General features: G+C 31.0%; 1 protein-coding gene across 5 annotated transcripts in view; it reads right to left on the bottom strand.

Moving 5' to 3' along the window:
• LOC118191396 (RNA-binding protein 48) overlaps positions 1-18,776 on the bottom strand; it is a 38,155-nt gene that overhangs the window by 16,876 nt on the left and 2,503 nt on the right. For all 5 annotated transcript variants that reach the window (XR_015039682.1, XR_015039681.1, XR_015039680.1 and 2 more), the window contains exons 2-3: positions 5,249-5,439; positions 1,439-1,581 (exon numbers count right to left, since the gene is read on the bottom strand). Coding sequence is in view for 1 of the 5 variants with exons in the window: in XM_035362201.2 (XP_035218092.1) it covers positions 1,439-1,581; positions 5,249-5,439 (334 nt within the window). In the remaining 4 variants the exon portion in view is untranslated. The remainder of the gene's footprint in view (positions 1-1,438; positions 1,582-5,248; positions 5,440-18,776) is intronic.

Raw genomic sequence — 18,776 nt, forward strand, 5'->3', positions numbered from 1 at the left:
TTATTAACAGCAACTACTGAATTGGAGGCACCAGAAAGTATCTGTTTAGAATGAATTTTTGGTATGCTTCTGTATGTTGCGTATTTAAATATATTGCTCACAAAACTGTACTAAACAAGGTAATAAATAAAAATATATATTGAACTTATTCAAATATGTATATTAAATAAACTGTGGCCATGAAAAGTTGTTAACTCATTGAAAATTTTGTGAACTGATGAAAAATTACAAGTTGGCTATTGTTATGGATCAAAGGCACCAGAAAGTATCTGTTTAGAATGAATTTTTGGTATGCTTCTGTATGTTGCATATTTAAATATATTGCTCACAAAACTGTACTAAATAAGGTAATAAATAAAAATATATATTGAACTTATTCAAATATGTATATTAAATAAACTGTGGCCATGAAAAGTTGTTAACTAATTGAAAATTTTGTGAACTGATGAAAAATTACAAGTTGGCTATTGTTATGGATCAAAGGAACAGTTTCGTTCATAAATAATAGCAAACATAAACATTTAATCAGGCAGAATTCTATACAATTGATATTTGCGTTTTTAGTTCAATTAAATACAAAGCGTGTGAATCTGTATGTACTCTAAAACATTTGTGGTATCAGCATGCATGCTCTGGCTATAAAAGTGCGTAGCCTCGAAAATATGGCTACTCTATCAAATGTTGAAGTCGCAAGAGTGGAAAATCAGGATGTACTCAGCTACATAGTACAGACATTGAATGAATTGCTTGTGTATATTGGCAAGTGTCCGTTTCTTGGCAAAGCTGAAATGTGCAAATTCCTTTTTCTCGTCAAGGCTGCTATAACACAAAAGTACACCGAAATATATAACTTATTCATAAACAAATTAAAAGATTAATTCCTTTCATTACTTCAAATTTTCCATCTAATAAAACATAAAATCAATCTTAAATTCTTATGATGAACATAATCATACCAAATTTTCTTCTGTAAAGTCCAATTCTCCTGTAAAAACTTGAGACTAAAGTCTCAAGTTTTGCACTCAATAACACACACTAGCTTACACGGTTCTGTGGGCTATTTATACAGGATTACAATGATGGAAAATCCAGTGCACATAAGAAACATAATTCATAAATATATTTGACATATATTGTATTAACTTTGATGGTTCAAATTTTTTTAACATCACAAAACTTCAAAAGAACATAATCTATTGTTATAACTAGCATTAAAATGTTCACACATAATAATGTTCTTCAGGATGATTTTATGATTACAGTTTAGGTCTGTCAATTTGTTATTTTCCAATCTAAATAACTTAATAATTTACTGTCAGAAACTCTTAATAGAAACAATTTGTCATTCAGATAAACAGTTAAGCACAAAAAATATATTCATATAAATGATAATAATAATAATAATCCACCTTAAATGAACTGAATAAAAAAATCTTGCCTGTCTTAGTTTTCCAGGCTATATATTTCCGGCGTTCTTGCAATTTCAGTCTTGTTTCTGATACAGTTTCAAACTCTGGAGCGTAACATACATGTAGTAATCCACCTAAAAATGAGTGATCATCCAAATGCTTTTTCGCTAATCTAATAAAAACATTGTACAATTTAGAATCACAGCATTATTTTTAATAAGTTTTATGACATATGGTATCAGCAATAAATTCTAAGAGAACACATTTTAGAACCAGGTATAATAATTTATCAATTACTATACTCAAAATTATCATTAAAAGATTTTACTGCAGCCTTTTGAGTTTTATTGCTCAGCAATTTATGAAGATTCACATTTGTCTTTAATAATATTAATTACACAAAATTATTACAGTCAAATACTGAAAAATCCGCCAACATGAAATCTGTGTTGCCTCCGAAAATATAAACATTCAGTTTATAAGTTCCAGAAACCGCAACATTGAGTACGAAATATCGATGAAAAAATACTTACCGAATAATGACGTCATAATTTCCAAATAATAATGAGTCAATACGGAAATACCAAATTATTGACATAAAAAAATAAGATAAAAGTTTTTTTTGCCTCTAATCTTTGCATCGAGGTAAAAAAGCACACGATTCACTTAACTCTTCATTAAAGTTCACGAAGTTGTTGTATTTTCTGAGCTTTGTTATTTTACGAGATTGTTTAGTGCTGCCTTTTTTTATTCTGATATTTTGTGGATATATTAAGAATATTTTAAATTTCAGCTCTTTTTAATACAATGACAGATAAGAAATGCACTTGTGATTTTACTGCTTGCAATGTTGAAAAACGTAAACACGTTGCATTGACGGTAATGCAAAACGTGCATATTCTGCAAAAGATGGAGGTAGGTGCTACTCCTCGATTTATAGCAGAAAGGTATGGAATTGCGACACGATTGTGTATGATATACGGAAAAATAAAGAAGAGCTGTTGAAATTTTACAGCAACAGTGATTCTAACACCGGAATCCGAAACCGGAAATCTTTGTATGAGGCAAAATCGGCAAACCTCGATGCTGTGTACATATAATACAATGAATAATATAATCATCTTACATATGTAATAATAATTTAATGCATATAATAAATTATTGCAATAATGTATATAATAATTTAATTAAATGTATCTAATACGCCTTATTTATTCTGCACATTTAGTCCGAATATTATGCTTTATCTTTTCTGTCCTGAAATCCGCAAAATCCTAAAATCCGTACAACCTCTGGTCTCAAGCTTTGCGGATTACTGGACTTCTCCTGTACTAGAAACAATACTTATGCAGAATAATATAGTTTTCGCTTCTATAAAATTTCTCTCGAAACATACATTTTTCTTGATCAAATGATATTAAAATTAAAATTAGTTGTAAAATCTAGTAAACATTTGACATTGTTTAAACTTATGTATATCTTTTTTTTTTTTTTTTTTTTTTTTTTTTTTGAAAAAATTAGCTTAGATATTAAATAAGAAATAAAAAACTAACACCAACAAGACTGTTTTTGATGTCTGCAGAAAATACATATGATATACTGCTACTTCTCAGCAAGATAATTCATCATGTTAAATATGAACTACAAAATAATGTTTTTTACTGAGCAAGATAATTCATCATGTTAAATATGAACTACAAAAAAATGTTTTTTACTGCTTAAATCATTATTCTAGCACAACTGAAGTAAATCAATAAAAAAGTTATTTTAATTTATATTACAAGGAATACAACCTTTGATCCATTAAAATCAAAAAGGTGTTTAATGGTTATAGTTTTCAAATAACTTGAAAGGAACAATTATAGTTATTAACACAGTTTCACTCTCTTTTTCTATAATTTTATCTCCTGAAAATTGAGAGGGGTAAATATTTAATGTATAGTGTTTCTAAGGAAAAGAGTAAAAGAAAAGCACATAAAGAAAGCATCCTTATTATAGCGGCACCCAAGATGAAACCCTAACCAACCTCGATATCTTGCCATGTGTTCTTATACCTCGCTACACGATATTTCAATTGATTAGCAATTAAATTTTTTAGTTTTGTGAGTCGTACAAGGAAGTACAAAAAAGCATATGAAAATAAATATATATAAATATATTAAAATATGATTATTAGTTAATGCCCTCTCTTCTTTTTGCTTCCTCTTCTGCACATGCTGCATTTGACTATCTATCTCTTGAATACAGATGGAAGCAAAATTTCTTGTTAAGCTACATAATTTAAACCTTGAAATTCTTATTAATAGTCAAGGCTCGTAAACAATATATTTTAGTAAACAGGAAAAAAATAAGTGATTGTGCACCACACATCCACTCCCATTAATCATAACGACATCTTATATTCCTGTCTCAATAATCTCTGATAACTGAATCGCCATATGGAACTGTTTCTGTATTTTGACCACTCAGTTTTTTTCATCTCCATGGCTGAGGAGTATAAATGGTCTTGGCTGGGATTTTAAAGAACTGAATCAACAGCTCTGAAATGCACCAGCATTTCCAAAATATGGTATTTTGCCTAGCAGTGCAGAATGCAAAATATTTATAGCCACAAAGTTGCACTTTGTAAACAATTGAATTTGTATGTTGATGCCACATTCTGAACAATTCTCTCTGAGGTTTTCAAGCAAAAACGCATTTATGTGTACATGGGAAAACATTAGTGTGTGCAATGCCAAATTTGGGCTATTCTGATATTCTTGAAGTGAAAACAGATTGCTGAGTACGTGAAAAAACAATGTGCGAAGTGCTGTGCATAATGCCAAATTCAGCAATTCTCTGACTTTTTTTAAGCTAAAACAAATCGCTGCATATGTGGGGTTAAGTGTAGGGGGGAAAAGGTAAATGTTTTATTGTGGATGTTTCTTATATTTTTAATTTTGTTAATTGCTCGCTGTTCTATGTAATTCTTACTGTTCTGCATTTTTTAAAATGGTTATTGTCCTTTGTGCCTCAGATGGGTGAAACATTAATTGCCTTAACTGGGTTGGAAAAATAATCAAAAAGTTTTTTTTTTTTTTTTTTTTTTTTTTTTTAGAAATTCCAAAAATTGGTTACTTTTGTACAGAAGCAGGAGGGTTGAGGGGATAATCAGAAAGTATAAAAAATGCTTATCTTATAATTCCAAAAATTGGTTACTTCTCTACAGAAGCAAGATCAGCTCCAAGTACAAACACATAGGTTTCGATTATCAGACAGCATCAGCTACATTGCTTTGAGGGGTGATGATGCTCGAGTAGAGTGACAAGGATAAAATATGAAAATACCGTATTGTGTCATTAAGCATGAAAATTACTGAAGGGACTTTTGAACATCCTCATGTGAAATTTTTAAGTCAATCTGACAATCAAAACTTGTAGAAATGCTCTTAACGACAGTGGATGTTGATGCTCAAATGCATTGGAAACATTAAATATTGGACCTATATTCAAAACTATTAGACTATTAACAGAAATAAATGCTCATTTAATGCAACAAAGAATCAATAGATCCAGAAAAGTTACAAAAATATTTCTTCAACATCAAGCACTTTTTTCAATAAACCAATAATCTGACCATCTCAAGGCAGTACAAGTACAATGGTAATTTCTTTAGTCTTGAAAAACTGGATAGGAACTGTTAAGGGAAGAAAATTGGAAAAATTGACTACTTAATCTAACACAAATAACAACTGAAGGTACAGTAAACAGCTCTGATCTCATACTAATGTTGAAGACTAAGTAAACATGATTACCATGTATAAAATTATTCTCAATTTCATAACAATAAGCCAAGTTTACCTTGCAGATGGAAAAGATTTGTACTTAGCTAAATAAACTTCAGTAAACTCTTCACATGGATAATCATCAAGTGGTTTAAAATCATCAATAATACCATACTGATCACAAAGAGCACGTAATTCTTCAGCACCTCCTAATGCAGGAACATTGGTAATTAAAAGATATATTGATTCCTGATTAACTGTGTAAACCTGAAAAAAATAAAGAAAAAACTAAGTTTGAAAAAGAAATAATGAATTCTTAATACAAATAGACATAAGAAGGTAAGTATTTTTTTTTTTTTTTTTTTTTTTTTTTTTGCCCTGCTTTATTTCCTTTACTGAGATGCTATACTCAGATTTTCCAGTACTTTTTTTTTAATTCAATACCGGCTAAGTTAATATTTTTAGATATACTTACGAGTCTCTTTTTTAAGAGAAAAACAAGAAACTGATTAAAATTACCATTAAAAAATCATGAAAGGCTGGATAATACAATATTGCATATATCTGGTTGTAACGAAAGTTTAACAAAACATGAAAGAAGTACCTTTACTCTGGGTAGTAATTACCACCTAAATGTACGATTTACTGCCAACATTTTCGTAGTTTTTCAAAGCTTTCGGCCCAGAAACTTGGTGGCTGCAAGTCCAAAAACAGATCAACCTCATTTCAGACGTCTTACGCAAAATGGAAGACAGAATCAGACAGATGTGTCTGCAGGTGTGAAAAAAGTAAAAGTCCGAAAAGTCGAAATTGGGGCTATATGGTGGGTGTGGCAAAAGATCCATTTGAATCTGTACAGAGGATTTTCGAAAGAAATGCCATCGACAATCTGGCAGTACAGAGGATATTTTTCTTTTTTAATTCTGCAGATTTATGCTGGCGACGGCAATATACAGATTCTAGTTTGGATCACATACCAAAGAAACAAATTTTTAAATAAGGTAAGTTGATATTTCCTTTTTGTATTGCATAGATTAGATAACTTATGTTCCCATTCTTATGTTATTTCTTTGTTGATTTAAAATGCAGTTTTATATACTTTTTGTTTTAATTATGTTTTATTGCATTATGTTTTGGAAGCCATTTTACTGGCGTGTATGTTGGACATAAACAGGAATGTCGCCAAAAAATTGTCGAGGGGTACCCCTAAATATATTTTTACATCATTTTTCTATCTGGCATACAATGTGCACCCTAAATTTCGATCCTATTATTTTTATTAAAAATATGTGTTATATACCAGATTATATGATAAATACACACCACACTGGATAAATTTTTAGTGACACAAAGGCTTTGCGAGTTCTACTCGCAAAGAGTGTTCTTTGTTCTTGAAGAATTTACTTTGTTCTTGAAGACAAAGAAAAGACAAAACATGTTTCCTAAAGATAATCAGGGCTAAAGAAAGAGAAGGGCTGGGTCATCTGTTTGAGAATAACGATGCCGACACGAACCCTCTTGGGGAGCATACCCAATGTTATGTGACGTCACTGGGTTCGTCCCGTCGTCGACTGACCAGAGCATCAAGTGCGAAAGATTGAATCTTTAGTTCTTAGATTCTCTTTCTTTAGCCCTGTTAGTTTCAGAGAAAGAGGTGGTTTTTTATTTTTTTTTTTTTTTTATTTTACTTATTATTTTATTTTTTTTTTACTTGAAAGTTATAACTGATGATACTTTTAAAGGGATTTTGTATTTAGAAAGTTCTTGTAATGAGAAATCATTGAAAAAATGATATTGTGTGCCGTTGCTACCTGTAGTAATATATATCATAATACGAAAGAAACTAACGTGGTATTTCATAGATTTTCGTACAAAAATATTCAGTTAACAAAACAATGGTTGCATAGTTGTCGAAGAGCGAATATTGTCAACACAAAGAGTGCTCGAACATGCAGCAATCACTTCACTGAATCTGATTATGAGGATGATATGAACAATAGGTTTCTGGGATTGCTGACAAAAAAGTTACTGAAGTCAACTGCTATTCCAACTGTTTGTATTCCTGACTTGGTTATTTATCAGAATAAACCAAGGCAGCAAAGCCAACAAAAAAGAAAAAATTTACAAAGTGCATTTGAAAGAAAGAATTTAAGTTCTAAAAAGGCATGCCTGGAATTTCAAAACTATAACAATAATAGCTATGAGAAGCTCACTGAAAATATTACTCAGCAATGTTGCAACTGTTCCAACCTCCAGAAAAACGTGAATAATTTAATCACAAAACCATTTTACAGACTGAGAGAAAGCAGCATTTAAAAGCTATCTTCCAGCATAGAAAAAGATTTAAAAGGAACAGAAAACTAACAGTATTAGAAAAAGTTCAGAAATTGAGGAAAGAAATTTAAAAAGTGAATCAATAAAATGAAAAACTAAGAAAAATGAAAACATATGTTCAAAACATATTTACCGAAACTCAAAAATAAATGCATTAATGAAAAATAAGCGAATTAAATGGTCTCCAGACGACATTTCAAAAAGCATAGCAATCAGGTCATTATCCTTAAAGTCATATGACTTCTAGAAAGAAAAAATGGGTATTCCGCTTTCAAGTGCAAGTACACTGAAAAGATGGTGCTCAAGGTTCAATTGCATTCCTGGCATTTTAAATTATGTACTGTTATTGATAAAAAAATTTGCCAAAATGCAACTGACGAAGAAAGATTATGCGTATTAAGTTTCGATGAAATTCATATAGATTCAAGATTCTGTTATGATTCAAACTTAGATCAGATATTAGGTCCTTTTAAAAAGACTCAATTTGTATTGGTTCGAGGACTCATTTTGCAATGGAAACAGACCATTTATTTTGATTTTGATCATCAAATGAAGGAAAATCTTCTGTCTTCCATTTTGTTTGCACTTGTATCGTCTGGGCTTCGAGTCAAAGCAAGTGTATCTGACATGGGAGGTAGTCAGACCCTTTGGAAAGAATTACAAATTTCAACAGTTAAATCTTTCTTTTACATTCCCAAGTTCAGTACCAAAATATGGGTTTTCGCTGATATGCCACATTGCATAAAGCTTTTGAGAAACCATTTTCTTGATAAAGGTTTTATTCTCGGAAATGGTACAATTATAAACAAAGACGTTATATATGAAGTACTAATAAAAATATCAGAGAAATTAAACTGTGCTATAAACTGAAACCTCAATTTTTATCTGTAAAAGGAAACGAGAGACAGAAAGTAGCATCAGCAAAAGCATTATTTTCCTCCACAACGGCTAACGCAATTATGCATTTGACTGGTAATGCTGCAACAAGTAATTTGTTTTCAGTAGTTGATGGTATTTTTTGACATTATGAATTGTAGTGTACCATTACTCCTAGCAATAAGCCTTTAAAAGCTGTTTTCTGCCTTGAAAGCTATTATGAAGTACAAAAAGAAAAATTAAATGCAATCAAGCAAACGATTTTTGATCTCAGAGTATGCGGAAAGAAGACAATTTCCAGAAAAGTATTATTATATCGATAAATTCGCTTTTCGGTTTATTTGATGACATAAAATCTATAAATGTGAAATATATTTTAAGATATTTTAAGACTGACTCAAGATGTATTAGAAAGCTTGTTTAGCCAGATACGGGGTCTAGGGTGTTTTGATGACCATCCGTCTCCACCAGACGTAATAATTCGCCTGAAAAGGTTGCTATTGGAAAACAAATTGTCTAAATTGACTGTGAAGATGTGAAGAAAGTTGAAGCATATTTGACAAAAGAGCTGTTAGAAACAGCTTTTTCTTCAAATGAAAAAACACAAATGTTTGAGTCTTCCTTATACGAAGATTATTTAATTAATTACAAAGACATCTATGATGAATGTACGTCACTTCCTTGGGAAACCGAAATTTATGATTCAATGAGAGATATATCTGCATATGAACAAGAATCGCTCACTTATGTGGCAGGTTATATTGCATCTTACTTTGGGTGAAATATCAAAAAAATTCGTAGATATTCCTAATGACTCAAATTGGATATTTTTATTATCTAAAGGAGAATTAACTGTACCATCACCAGTTTGGATGGAAACGATGATGAAAATAGAAAATGTTTTCCGTTCTTTTCATGGCAGTTCTTTCTGAAAAGGTAGAGGTGTAATTCAGAATCTTATTTCTGAACTTGAGAAACGTTTTCCCTCCGTGAATAAGAGTGCAATTTGTTTATTTTGCCGTTTACGAACATTTATAAGGGTTCGGCACTTGAATAGGAATGCAACCTGTGTATCGGCAAGAAAAGCTGACCAGAAAGCAAATAAATGGATGAAAACTAACAGAGGATTATCGAACCAAACTATATAGGAAAACAAAATCATGTAAGTTGATTCATATTATTTCTACCAAAAATAATAATTTGAATCATTACTTGGTTTATTATTCACTTAATTTGTGACCTAATTTATGCACGTTTCAGCTAATTATTTGGACTACTATATAAAATATTATATATTATTATATACTAATTTAGACTGCTAAATTTTACTATATAAAATAAACCATGAAATTCTGCATAAACATAAATTAGTATCAGAGCATATACTTTTAAAATGTAAGAATATATGCTATTATTACAAAATATATAAATACTACTTAAAAATATTTAAATTATTTTTTGAGAAATTGACATTAAATAATAATGCTGATGTTCCATAATTATGCTTTCATAATAGTCATTGCAAAAGCTTACAAAATTCTACTTCTCATTATCAACGTTAATTGATAATCAAAAATGAAAGAAGTGAAATTTGTTTCGTTTTAATGTGTTATGAAATCTATTATTAGCATTAAGTAATTTTTAATCAGATAGATGTGTAAAGTCTTTAGCATGTATTCTCATTTGAGACTAACTGATATTTTAACGCAAAAAGAATTCTTTGTAAATGTAGAAATTTACGTGTTATCGGTGGGTTACTATTTACATATATTTAAAAATATGATTACGAAAAAGAGTTACTATATTTAGGGTATACTCGACCTAAAAAATTAGTTATGTTTACGCATATGTGTTAATTAAAAAATTAGTTATGTTTATGCATGTTTTACTTACGTTTTACGCATATTAGAGTTTAATTTAGTATGACGTAAACACATTACTAGTTCATAAATAGATGCATGTGTATATTGCAATTTCATGAGCTAAAATCTCGGCTCATATTGGTTATTAAACTATTCTTCAAAGCGTTTCGACTCTCAAGCAACTGCTTAAGAAACTGAACAGCAGAACTGAGCAAGCGAACCCAACTACGTCATCAGTCTCTTCTTTCGGTTTCAGCCGCGAGAAGCTGATAAACTAGCCCTTTAGCCCTGAAAGATAATTACCTACTGACTTTTTTTTTGGAAGGGAATTTATCAACAAATAGTAGCATCTTCCTCATCATTTTCCGTTATGTCATCTTTTAACCTTTGTACATACATGTAAAATTATGTTTTTGTCTGTTTTATCTGCATAACAATTTACTTAACATTTTCGTCCACTTCATCTGTATACTGTATTTGTAAATCTTGTTTTGCATTTAATGACTTCCATTGTATTTGAATTATTAAAAAAAAAACTATGTACAAAAAGAACTGCTCTAAGGTTTAAATAAGCAACCATTTTCAATCCATGAACAAAATTAATCCATTCTTTATTAATTTCTACTAGGAAATTAGTTTTGGTTTATAAACAATCAGTTTGACAAATGGCGTTCAGAAACAAATTAAATTATGAACCAGGTTTCACAGCATTCAGAAATAAACAAGCATAAACAGCTGTACTAAAAAAAAAGTATCAAAAGCACATGCAAATAAATAAAACTCACAGCAAATGAACATTTACCTTATGATAAGGATATAACTTCTATCCCTATCCAAATGATGATGGGCAATCTTAGAGGTCCGATCAAATTATTGCATTCTCTCCAAATCAAGGTCCATGTTATGCCAAATTCATTTGGAATATATATAATATGTTTATTTATTCATAAGATTTTTTAAATGGCTTCTTGAACCAAAGACTATTACAGTCAAAAGTCATTAATCCGGACTCGTCGGGACTTCAGCAATTCCGGATTATAGATCATCAGTTTAAATCTGGCAAGATGGCATGCAGAAATTACAAAATTAAAAATATGAAACCACAATTTATGAAATAAAGAACAATTATGATATAAAGGGTATCAAAATTTACAGAAGGAAAAAGCTTAATATTTATTTGTATTCTTTATTAAACATTTCTTTCAATGCAAGTTGTTTAAGTTGCTTCGTTTCATATGATAATACTTTCTCTTTAATTCTATTAAACAGACATAATTTCTTGTTTAGTTACAAAGTTCCGCTATTCAAGTCCTATAATTGCTGTGTCAAGAATACCGACTAATTTGTCAATCGAAATTTTTTTGTTTTCACTAACCTCTCTGTCACTTTCTTCACAATCGAAAGCGAATTATAATGACGAGGAACTTGTTTTAAATCATATCAAAGACAGAGTACATCAAGATGAAATACTACATTTAGTAAGGAATTATAAGCCAAATAAAATAAAAACATCTGCTCTGAAGATAAGGATAGTGCTGACAGATCAACTTCCAATTCATTGCGCGCCGCAGCGTTCCCCCCGCCGAGCAGCGTGAAATTGATAAACAGATTTCGGATTTCGAAACATACTTTCACTTTAGATCCTTTATACATTAGCAAATATATATCAGAAATTCTATTTGATATAATCAAAAGTTCAGACTTAGTTTTATAAAATTGCTCTAACAGTCTGCAAAAAATAATAAGCCAGATCCAATTTGAAGATTAAGGAACAACGCAATCTGCAACATTAACTGAATTAGATAATTTTAGCTTAGCTTATACCGTCCGTTATACATTAAACTCGCATGCGTAAACGTTTTATGCGCACGCGCATATTCGCAGCCGTAAAGGTCTTACGTGCACACGTAAACGCCTATGCGTCAACGCGACGCATGCGCAGAAAGTTTGTAGCTTTGAGGTCCGGATTATGGGTGTCCGAATTAACGACTTTTGACTGTATCACATTTTCCTATAACATACAGTTTACCTATTAAACTAATGCCAGTTAAGATTAATAATTTTAACAGTAAAATCTCTCTTTTCTTCTGTGTTTATAATCACACTAGTTGCATAAAAATATAGACACTACACAGTATAAAATTCTATGGGATATCAAGGATCTAGAAATGGAAATAAAAATAAACCAATTTAATATGAAACACACATTTGACCAAAAGTTCTATAAAGCTAAACAAAAATTAACCATCAATTCATAATGGTTAAGAGAAAAATTCTATTGGTTTTGAAAGAGAAAAATATGGAATCTCCCTTCAAAAAGCAAACATTTTCCGTAGCAAAAATAAATAAATTTTTAGTCTACAATAAACATATCTTTACTCCTTCCAGAGATTTGGCACTTTTCTTATTCTCTGTGAGGTTAATGACAATCAAAAACTGAACTTCCTGTTTAATATATGATGCACAGATGTACATCTATCTCAGGGCTTAATTTCTAATATTAGAAGTGCCGGAGCCCTACGGAAGACTGTCAGCAGAGAGGAACAAGAGTAAATAAATAAATAAAATGACTATTAAACTCATTAATAATTTTAAAATTAAATAGTTAATTATTATCAAATTAATTAGTAGCTATTTAATTAAAGTTTATAAATTGTTATTTAATCAATAATTATTATATAATTAATTATAATTTATCATCTTTTCTAATTCTTTTATCATCACAAAAATTAAATATACTTAGAATACCTGATGAAAATTCCAGGGCGAAACAGAATGAGGGTATGAGTGGGTGGAAACAAAAAATGAGGGGAATCTTGGTGAGAGAGAACGTTCTCTTTGACCCCAGTTCTCTGTTGATATAATTATAGCCATCAAGCAGATGGTTGTCAGGGGTAAATGAGTCCTGAATCCGACTCCTAAGTGTAAAGTTGCTGGTTACGCTTCCTCCCCCCAATAGTGGATACTGTAAGAAGACCATGTATAGGACGTGCTTGGGCAGTTTATCTCAGTATTTCAATCTTATTGTACTCGCTGTCACTTAATGCACATTTAAGAACACAAATTTTCCTTCCTGCAAGGATAATTAACTGTAAGACAAACTCCCCCAAATTTATTGCTTTTCTTAACCTTCTAAAACCGGGCCGAAATTCTCATAATATAGCCTTCAGACCAGCGTGATCCGAAACAGTTTTGCCCCCTCTTTGACATTTTCCTAATGAGAAAAGTCGTTAGTCCCCCTCCATGGATGAAGTAAAATTTACGTTTGTCAGATGCTTATGTCCCATAGTAGTGGGATTGCTATATTTGCAATTTTTTCGATGATTATTTTGCTTTCATTTAAATGAAGTTCTAAATAAATAGTGCATAAATAAATATGCAGTACTGGATGCATATCCAGTGCACAATTTATTTTGAACAAAATGTATGCAATGTTTATATTTCATTCACTATTTCTAATCAATCTCGTAAATAATTTGTGAATTTTTTAACTTTGTTTTCACTCTTCATTTATATTCGCGTATTTTTGTATTAGAAATTAGAAAGCGAGAACAAAATTTAACAAAATATAGTAAATACGGACTAGATTTGTAAGTCTGCAGGCTGGAATGCGATTTTTAATAACATATTTTCATTAATAAAATAATCGTAATGACTAATTTAATGAAATAATAATAATAATATTTATTACCATTAGATGATTAGAATGAGATTCAATAAAATTAGATTTTGAGATCAACTTACAGCAATAATAAAGCTTAACATAACAATAACAGAGATTTAAATCTGCTTTTTTCGATAATTTTGTTATTATAATATGAAAATCAAAATCCGAGATACATTGGTTGCGTTTAATCATTTAACTTTAACAAATATTACATTGGACTATCAGGCAAAGAAGGTATATCTTTAACGAGAATTTTTCTTTGTAAAATTGGCTTTTGTTTATGTTAGCAGAGAAAAAAGTCCGTGACCTATACAATGCAATCATCAAAAGAACTTTGAGAATTTTAAATGTTCATGAAGAATTAATTATATGTCAATTTCTTTTCATAGGTAGAAATTTTGTCTAAAACCATCGTTATATCCAAAGGTTGAAGTCTATTTCATTTTCAACAAATATTCTATTTGCACATAATATGTTTTCTAATTTATTTTAGAAAGGTAATCTTTCACGTTTTCAAAAGAATAAGGACATACTGGGTGTTGACACAATGTAGTAAATCTGTTTTTCATATTTTTTCCAGTAATGAAAACGATTACCCTGGAATATTTTCAAAGCAAAATTAAGAAAACCGTTTACGCCAAATTTTGCATAAAGTATCTTCTCGTGTATTTTTTTATTTAAAGTGTGGAATTTTCTCTTTGAAAATATCAAAAATCATGAACAGAGGAAAATTAATTCATGAGAAATAACTTTGAAATGCAATAATTCCATTGTAATATGAAATAGTGGAGAAAAGTGCAATACAGTTTATTTATTCACAAATAATCCCCCTCATGTACATAATTTATGTACTGTCAATTCAGAAATATAGTTTAGTAAATTAAACTGGTTATTTCAATACTTTTCCTTTATCAATATTTTTACAGGCTCTTCAGTAGAGCGGTAAAGGTGGAAAATGTCAAAGAGGGGGCAAAATTGTAGCTCTCAAAACTGTAGGGAACACTTGTAGCTCGATTGGGTTTGAATCCCGGCTAAATAGTTGGATTCACGGTTTTTGTGTAACGTAAATGCAAGCCAGCTTCTCTTACAAAGTCCTCCGCGAAGGCATAACTCCCCTTATACAGGTAATTGTTGTGTGCTTTGATGTAATTCAGTATGCGAACAAAATTAATCCAATCAAACCCGAAAAACGGGTTGATTACATGTGGAGTTTTCCACCAGGAATGTAAATGCGAGCAATTTTCGGTTGATCTTTACATTATGGTAACTTGGCGTTTTTTTGGCGAAAATTTGGCAACCAACTCTCCTACAGCAACCCTCTATTTTTTTTTCCCGCCGCCATTTTGTCTTCATGAAGTAAAGACATGTTTCTTTTCTTTTTATCTACTGAACACTTCTTCCAACAATCTACTAGCTGAATTACACTTATGCTAGAAATTTTATCTAACAAAACTGCTTAATCATGACAAATATTCACTGCAAAATTGGGAAAAAGTGCACAATACCATACTCCTTACGCGTTTTTCAAAATAACACATACACATAAACCATGTACACGCCGACTTATTTTTACTTAAAAAAACATTCCAGAATTGCACAAAAATGGCATTGCTCACACTCTTCACTATATCCATGTACACTGCTTTTTTCTCATAAATTAGAAAAATTTCACGAAAATACATGACAATTTTCTCAATCTTTAAACCCGGTAAAAAGAACATATATGAAATTACCTGATCGCGAAAAAGTATTTACCCTTTCCAAATATGAACATTTCCACATATAAAATAAATAAAATATCCAAAAACCTCTAAATCATCTATTACATTATACACGTCACCAACGAATTCATACCGCAAGCATTACAAATACTTAGTATCAAAAATTTAAATTATTTCCATGCACGTTTACTTCAACTTAAACGTGTACCAAATTCCTACAAACATAAAATTCACAAAATAACTATCATTTAATTAAAATATCACTAAACCATGTACACGTCGACTTATTTTTACTTAAAAAAACATCCCAGAATTGCACAAAAATGGCATTGCGCACACTCTTCACTATATCCATGTACACTGCTTTTTTCTCATAAATTAGAAAAATTTCACGAAAATACATGACAATTTTCTCAATCTTTAAACCCGGTAAAAAGAACATATATGAAATTACCTGATCGCGAAAAAGTATTTACCCTTTCCAAATATGAACATTTCCACATATAAAATAAATAAAATATCCAAAAACTTTTACCTCTAAATCATCTATTACATTATACACGTCACCAACGAATTCATACCGCAAGCATTACAAATACTTTGTATCAAATATTTAAATTATTTCCATGCACGTTTACTTCAACTTAAACGTGTACCAAATTCCTACAAACATAAAATTCACAAAATAACTATCATTTAATTAAAATATAATTAAATTCAAAAACACTACTTAAAATATAAATGAGCACATACATTAAATTAATACATACATAAATACCCATTTCGAATTCACTTTAGTTACGGCCATGGGATCCAAAAATTCACGAACACTGTTTCACACAACACAGAATAAAGCCAAATACAAAACTTCCAGATTTTTTCCCGATTTCCCCCCTTTTCCGATTAAAGAACCGTAATTCGTCCATTAATATCACATGACATATCCCATGATCTCTCATTTCCCTCACACAAAATAATGCGTAATCGGAACTGAGTACTGCTCACATTATTACCAAAGTCCCAGGTAGTAACCTTTATCGCCTCCAAAATGTCGCCAAACTACCAGTTACCATATTGTAAAGATCAACCCAATTTTCTCTTAAAAAGGTTTACACGAAAGCATCCATCCCCTTAAGCAGATAGCGTTCACGTGCTTTTCCGTAATCCAATCCTAATTTTCATACATTTAATAGTAAGTTGACATACACCTTATTACAGACAAAATAACAACCTTTTTTAAAGATATTTTTTTATTAACTTGTCTGAATTCCCTTTATCTCTTGAGGAGTATAAGAATTTCAGCAAATTAAACTGGCCGAAATTTTATACAATGTAACTGATGTTTTGATTCAACTTAGAAGTAACTTGAGCTTTACTGATATTTAAATACTTTTTGGCAGATGTCATCCTAAAAGAGGGTATAAAGATAAATTGATTTTATTTAATTTACAATCAATGAAAATCATTGAAAGCAATCACTGAATGAATGAAAATCACAAAAACTATTATGCATACAACTGCCTCTTATTTATCTCCTGATAAATCGGACAAAAGTGCCTACATAATAGAAGCACTTTGAAAGAGTTAACAATTCTTAAGGGTTTTATGCACTCCACAAAAAAATGTCAAAATAAAATCGTATTATTCATAAGTATGAAAAGGAAGTAAACGATAAAAGCGGTTTTATCTATTTTCTAGAAGGGCATTAAATCTAAAATATTAATCTATTCTTATTTGTTATGATTAAAAAACATTAAATATGGTAAGCTTAAAGAGCGTGCAAAATCGCTGACGTTTTAATCATAGCAAAAGTCAGTACTAAAAAAATTAGCATTCAAATTATGAGACAGATTGAGAAAGAGATGGCCTCTATTTGATTTTCAAGTATATTGGCGCGAGACGAAACCTGCGGTTTTTGACAAAATGTAGCCAAACTGATAAGAAGAGGGAAATAATGCATAGCCAGCGGCTACTCTGAGCAGCGACAATGGCCCACCCAGAGATCTACAGACAGGGGATTGTCTAAAATGGGGAGGGCATGGATGGTACGACAGTTGTACCAATGCCGGTGTCTGAGAATGTCATTCTCCTGGTACAACTGCTGTACCAGCCGGCTTCAGAAAGTTAAAGGGAAAGGTTTCGGCATGTGAGTGAGGAGACTTTACTTGAACTTCTCACGAGTTCGTATTTCTAGGGAAATAGAGTATTGCAAGGTCTGCTTATTGTTAAACTAAAACGTTAGGAATTCTAAATTTTGTTCCCTGTAAACTGTGGTTCAGTTTTATAAAAAGAAGTATCGAAGCTCATCTTATTTAGAGCTGTCGTGCGCTCCGGCTAAAGTTGTAATTTATCTTAAAATTTGAGAAGCACTGGAGCCGGGCTCCAGCGCAATTCACTGATCTATCTCCTACGATTATAAGCAATATTCAGTATTAGTATTACCAAAGCATATTTCAGAATTCTTTAATCTCACCTGTGTTAAAATATGATTAAGGCAGTTGTTCTCAACCCTCTTTGCTCCACACATACCTTTCACCATTACTAGACAATCATTCTCTCTCCCTCCATTCCAAAACTTCAAAAACACATATACACTTATTTAAATTTAGATTGGCTAATCTTTGGAATATGGTAACAGGTAGTTTGGCGACATTTTGGTAAGGCGATAAAAGTTACTAGCTAGGACTTTAGTAGTGTACATGGATAAAGTCAAGACTGTGCACGATGCCATTTTTGTGCAATTCTGGGATCTTTTTTAAGTGAAAATAGGTCGACGTGCACATGGATGATACCGTGTATGTGCAATTCTTAAAAACGCGGCAAGCAGTTTGCGATTCTGCACTTTTTTCCAATTTCGCAGCTAATCTTTGTCATGATTAAACATTTTTGTTCCATAAAAGTTCTAATATAAGTGTAATTCGGCTAGCAGATTGTTGGAAAAAAATGTTGCGTATAAAAAAAAAAAAAAAAAAAAAACATGCTTTTACTTCGTGACAACAAAACGGCGTCCAAACAAAAACTAGCAGGTTGCTGTAGCAGGGTTGGTTGCACTAGCATCTACATCCCAAAACGGCAGCCTATGAGCGAGGCGATTCTATTATTTTCATCGGGGAGTAGGGAATTTAGAATGGTTTTCTGAGGAAC

Source organism: Stegodyphus dumicola, chromosome 2 (genome assembly GCF_044657685.1).
Source record: "Stegodyphus dumicola isolate Sdum_Otavi_A_Nest chromosome 2, ASM4465768v1".
In the NCBI taxonomy this organism is placed as follows: domain Eukaryota; kingdom Metazoa; phylum Arthropoda; class Arachnida; order Araneae; family Eresidae; genus Stegodyphus; species Stegodyphus dumicola.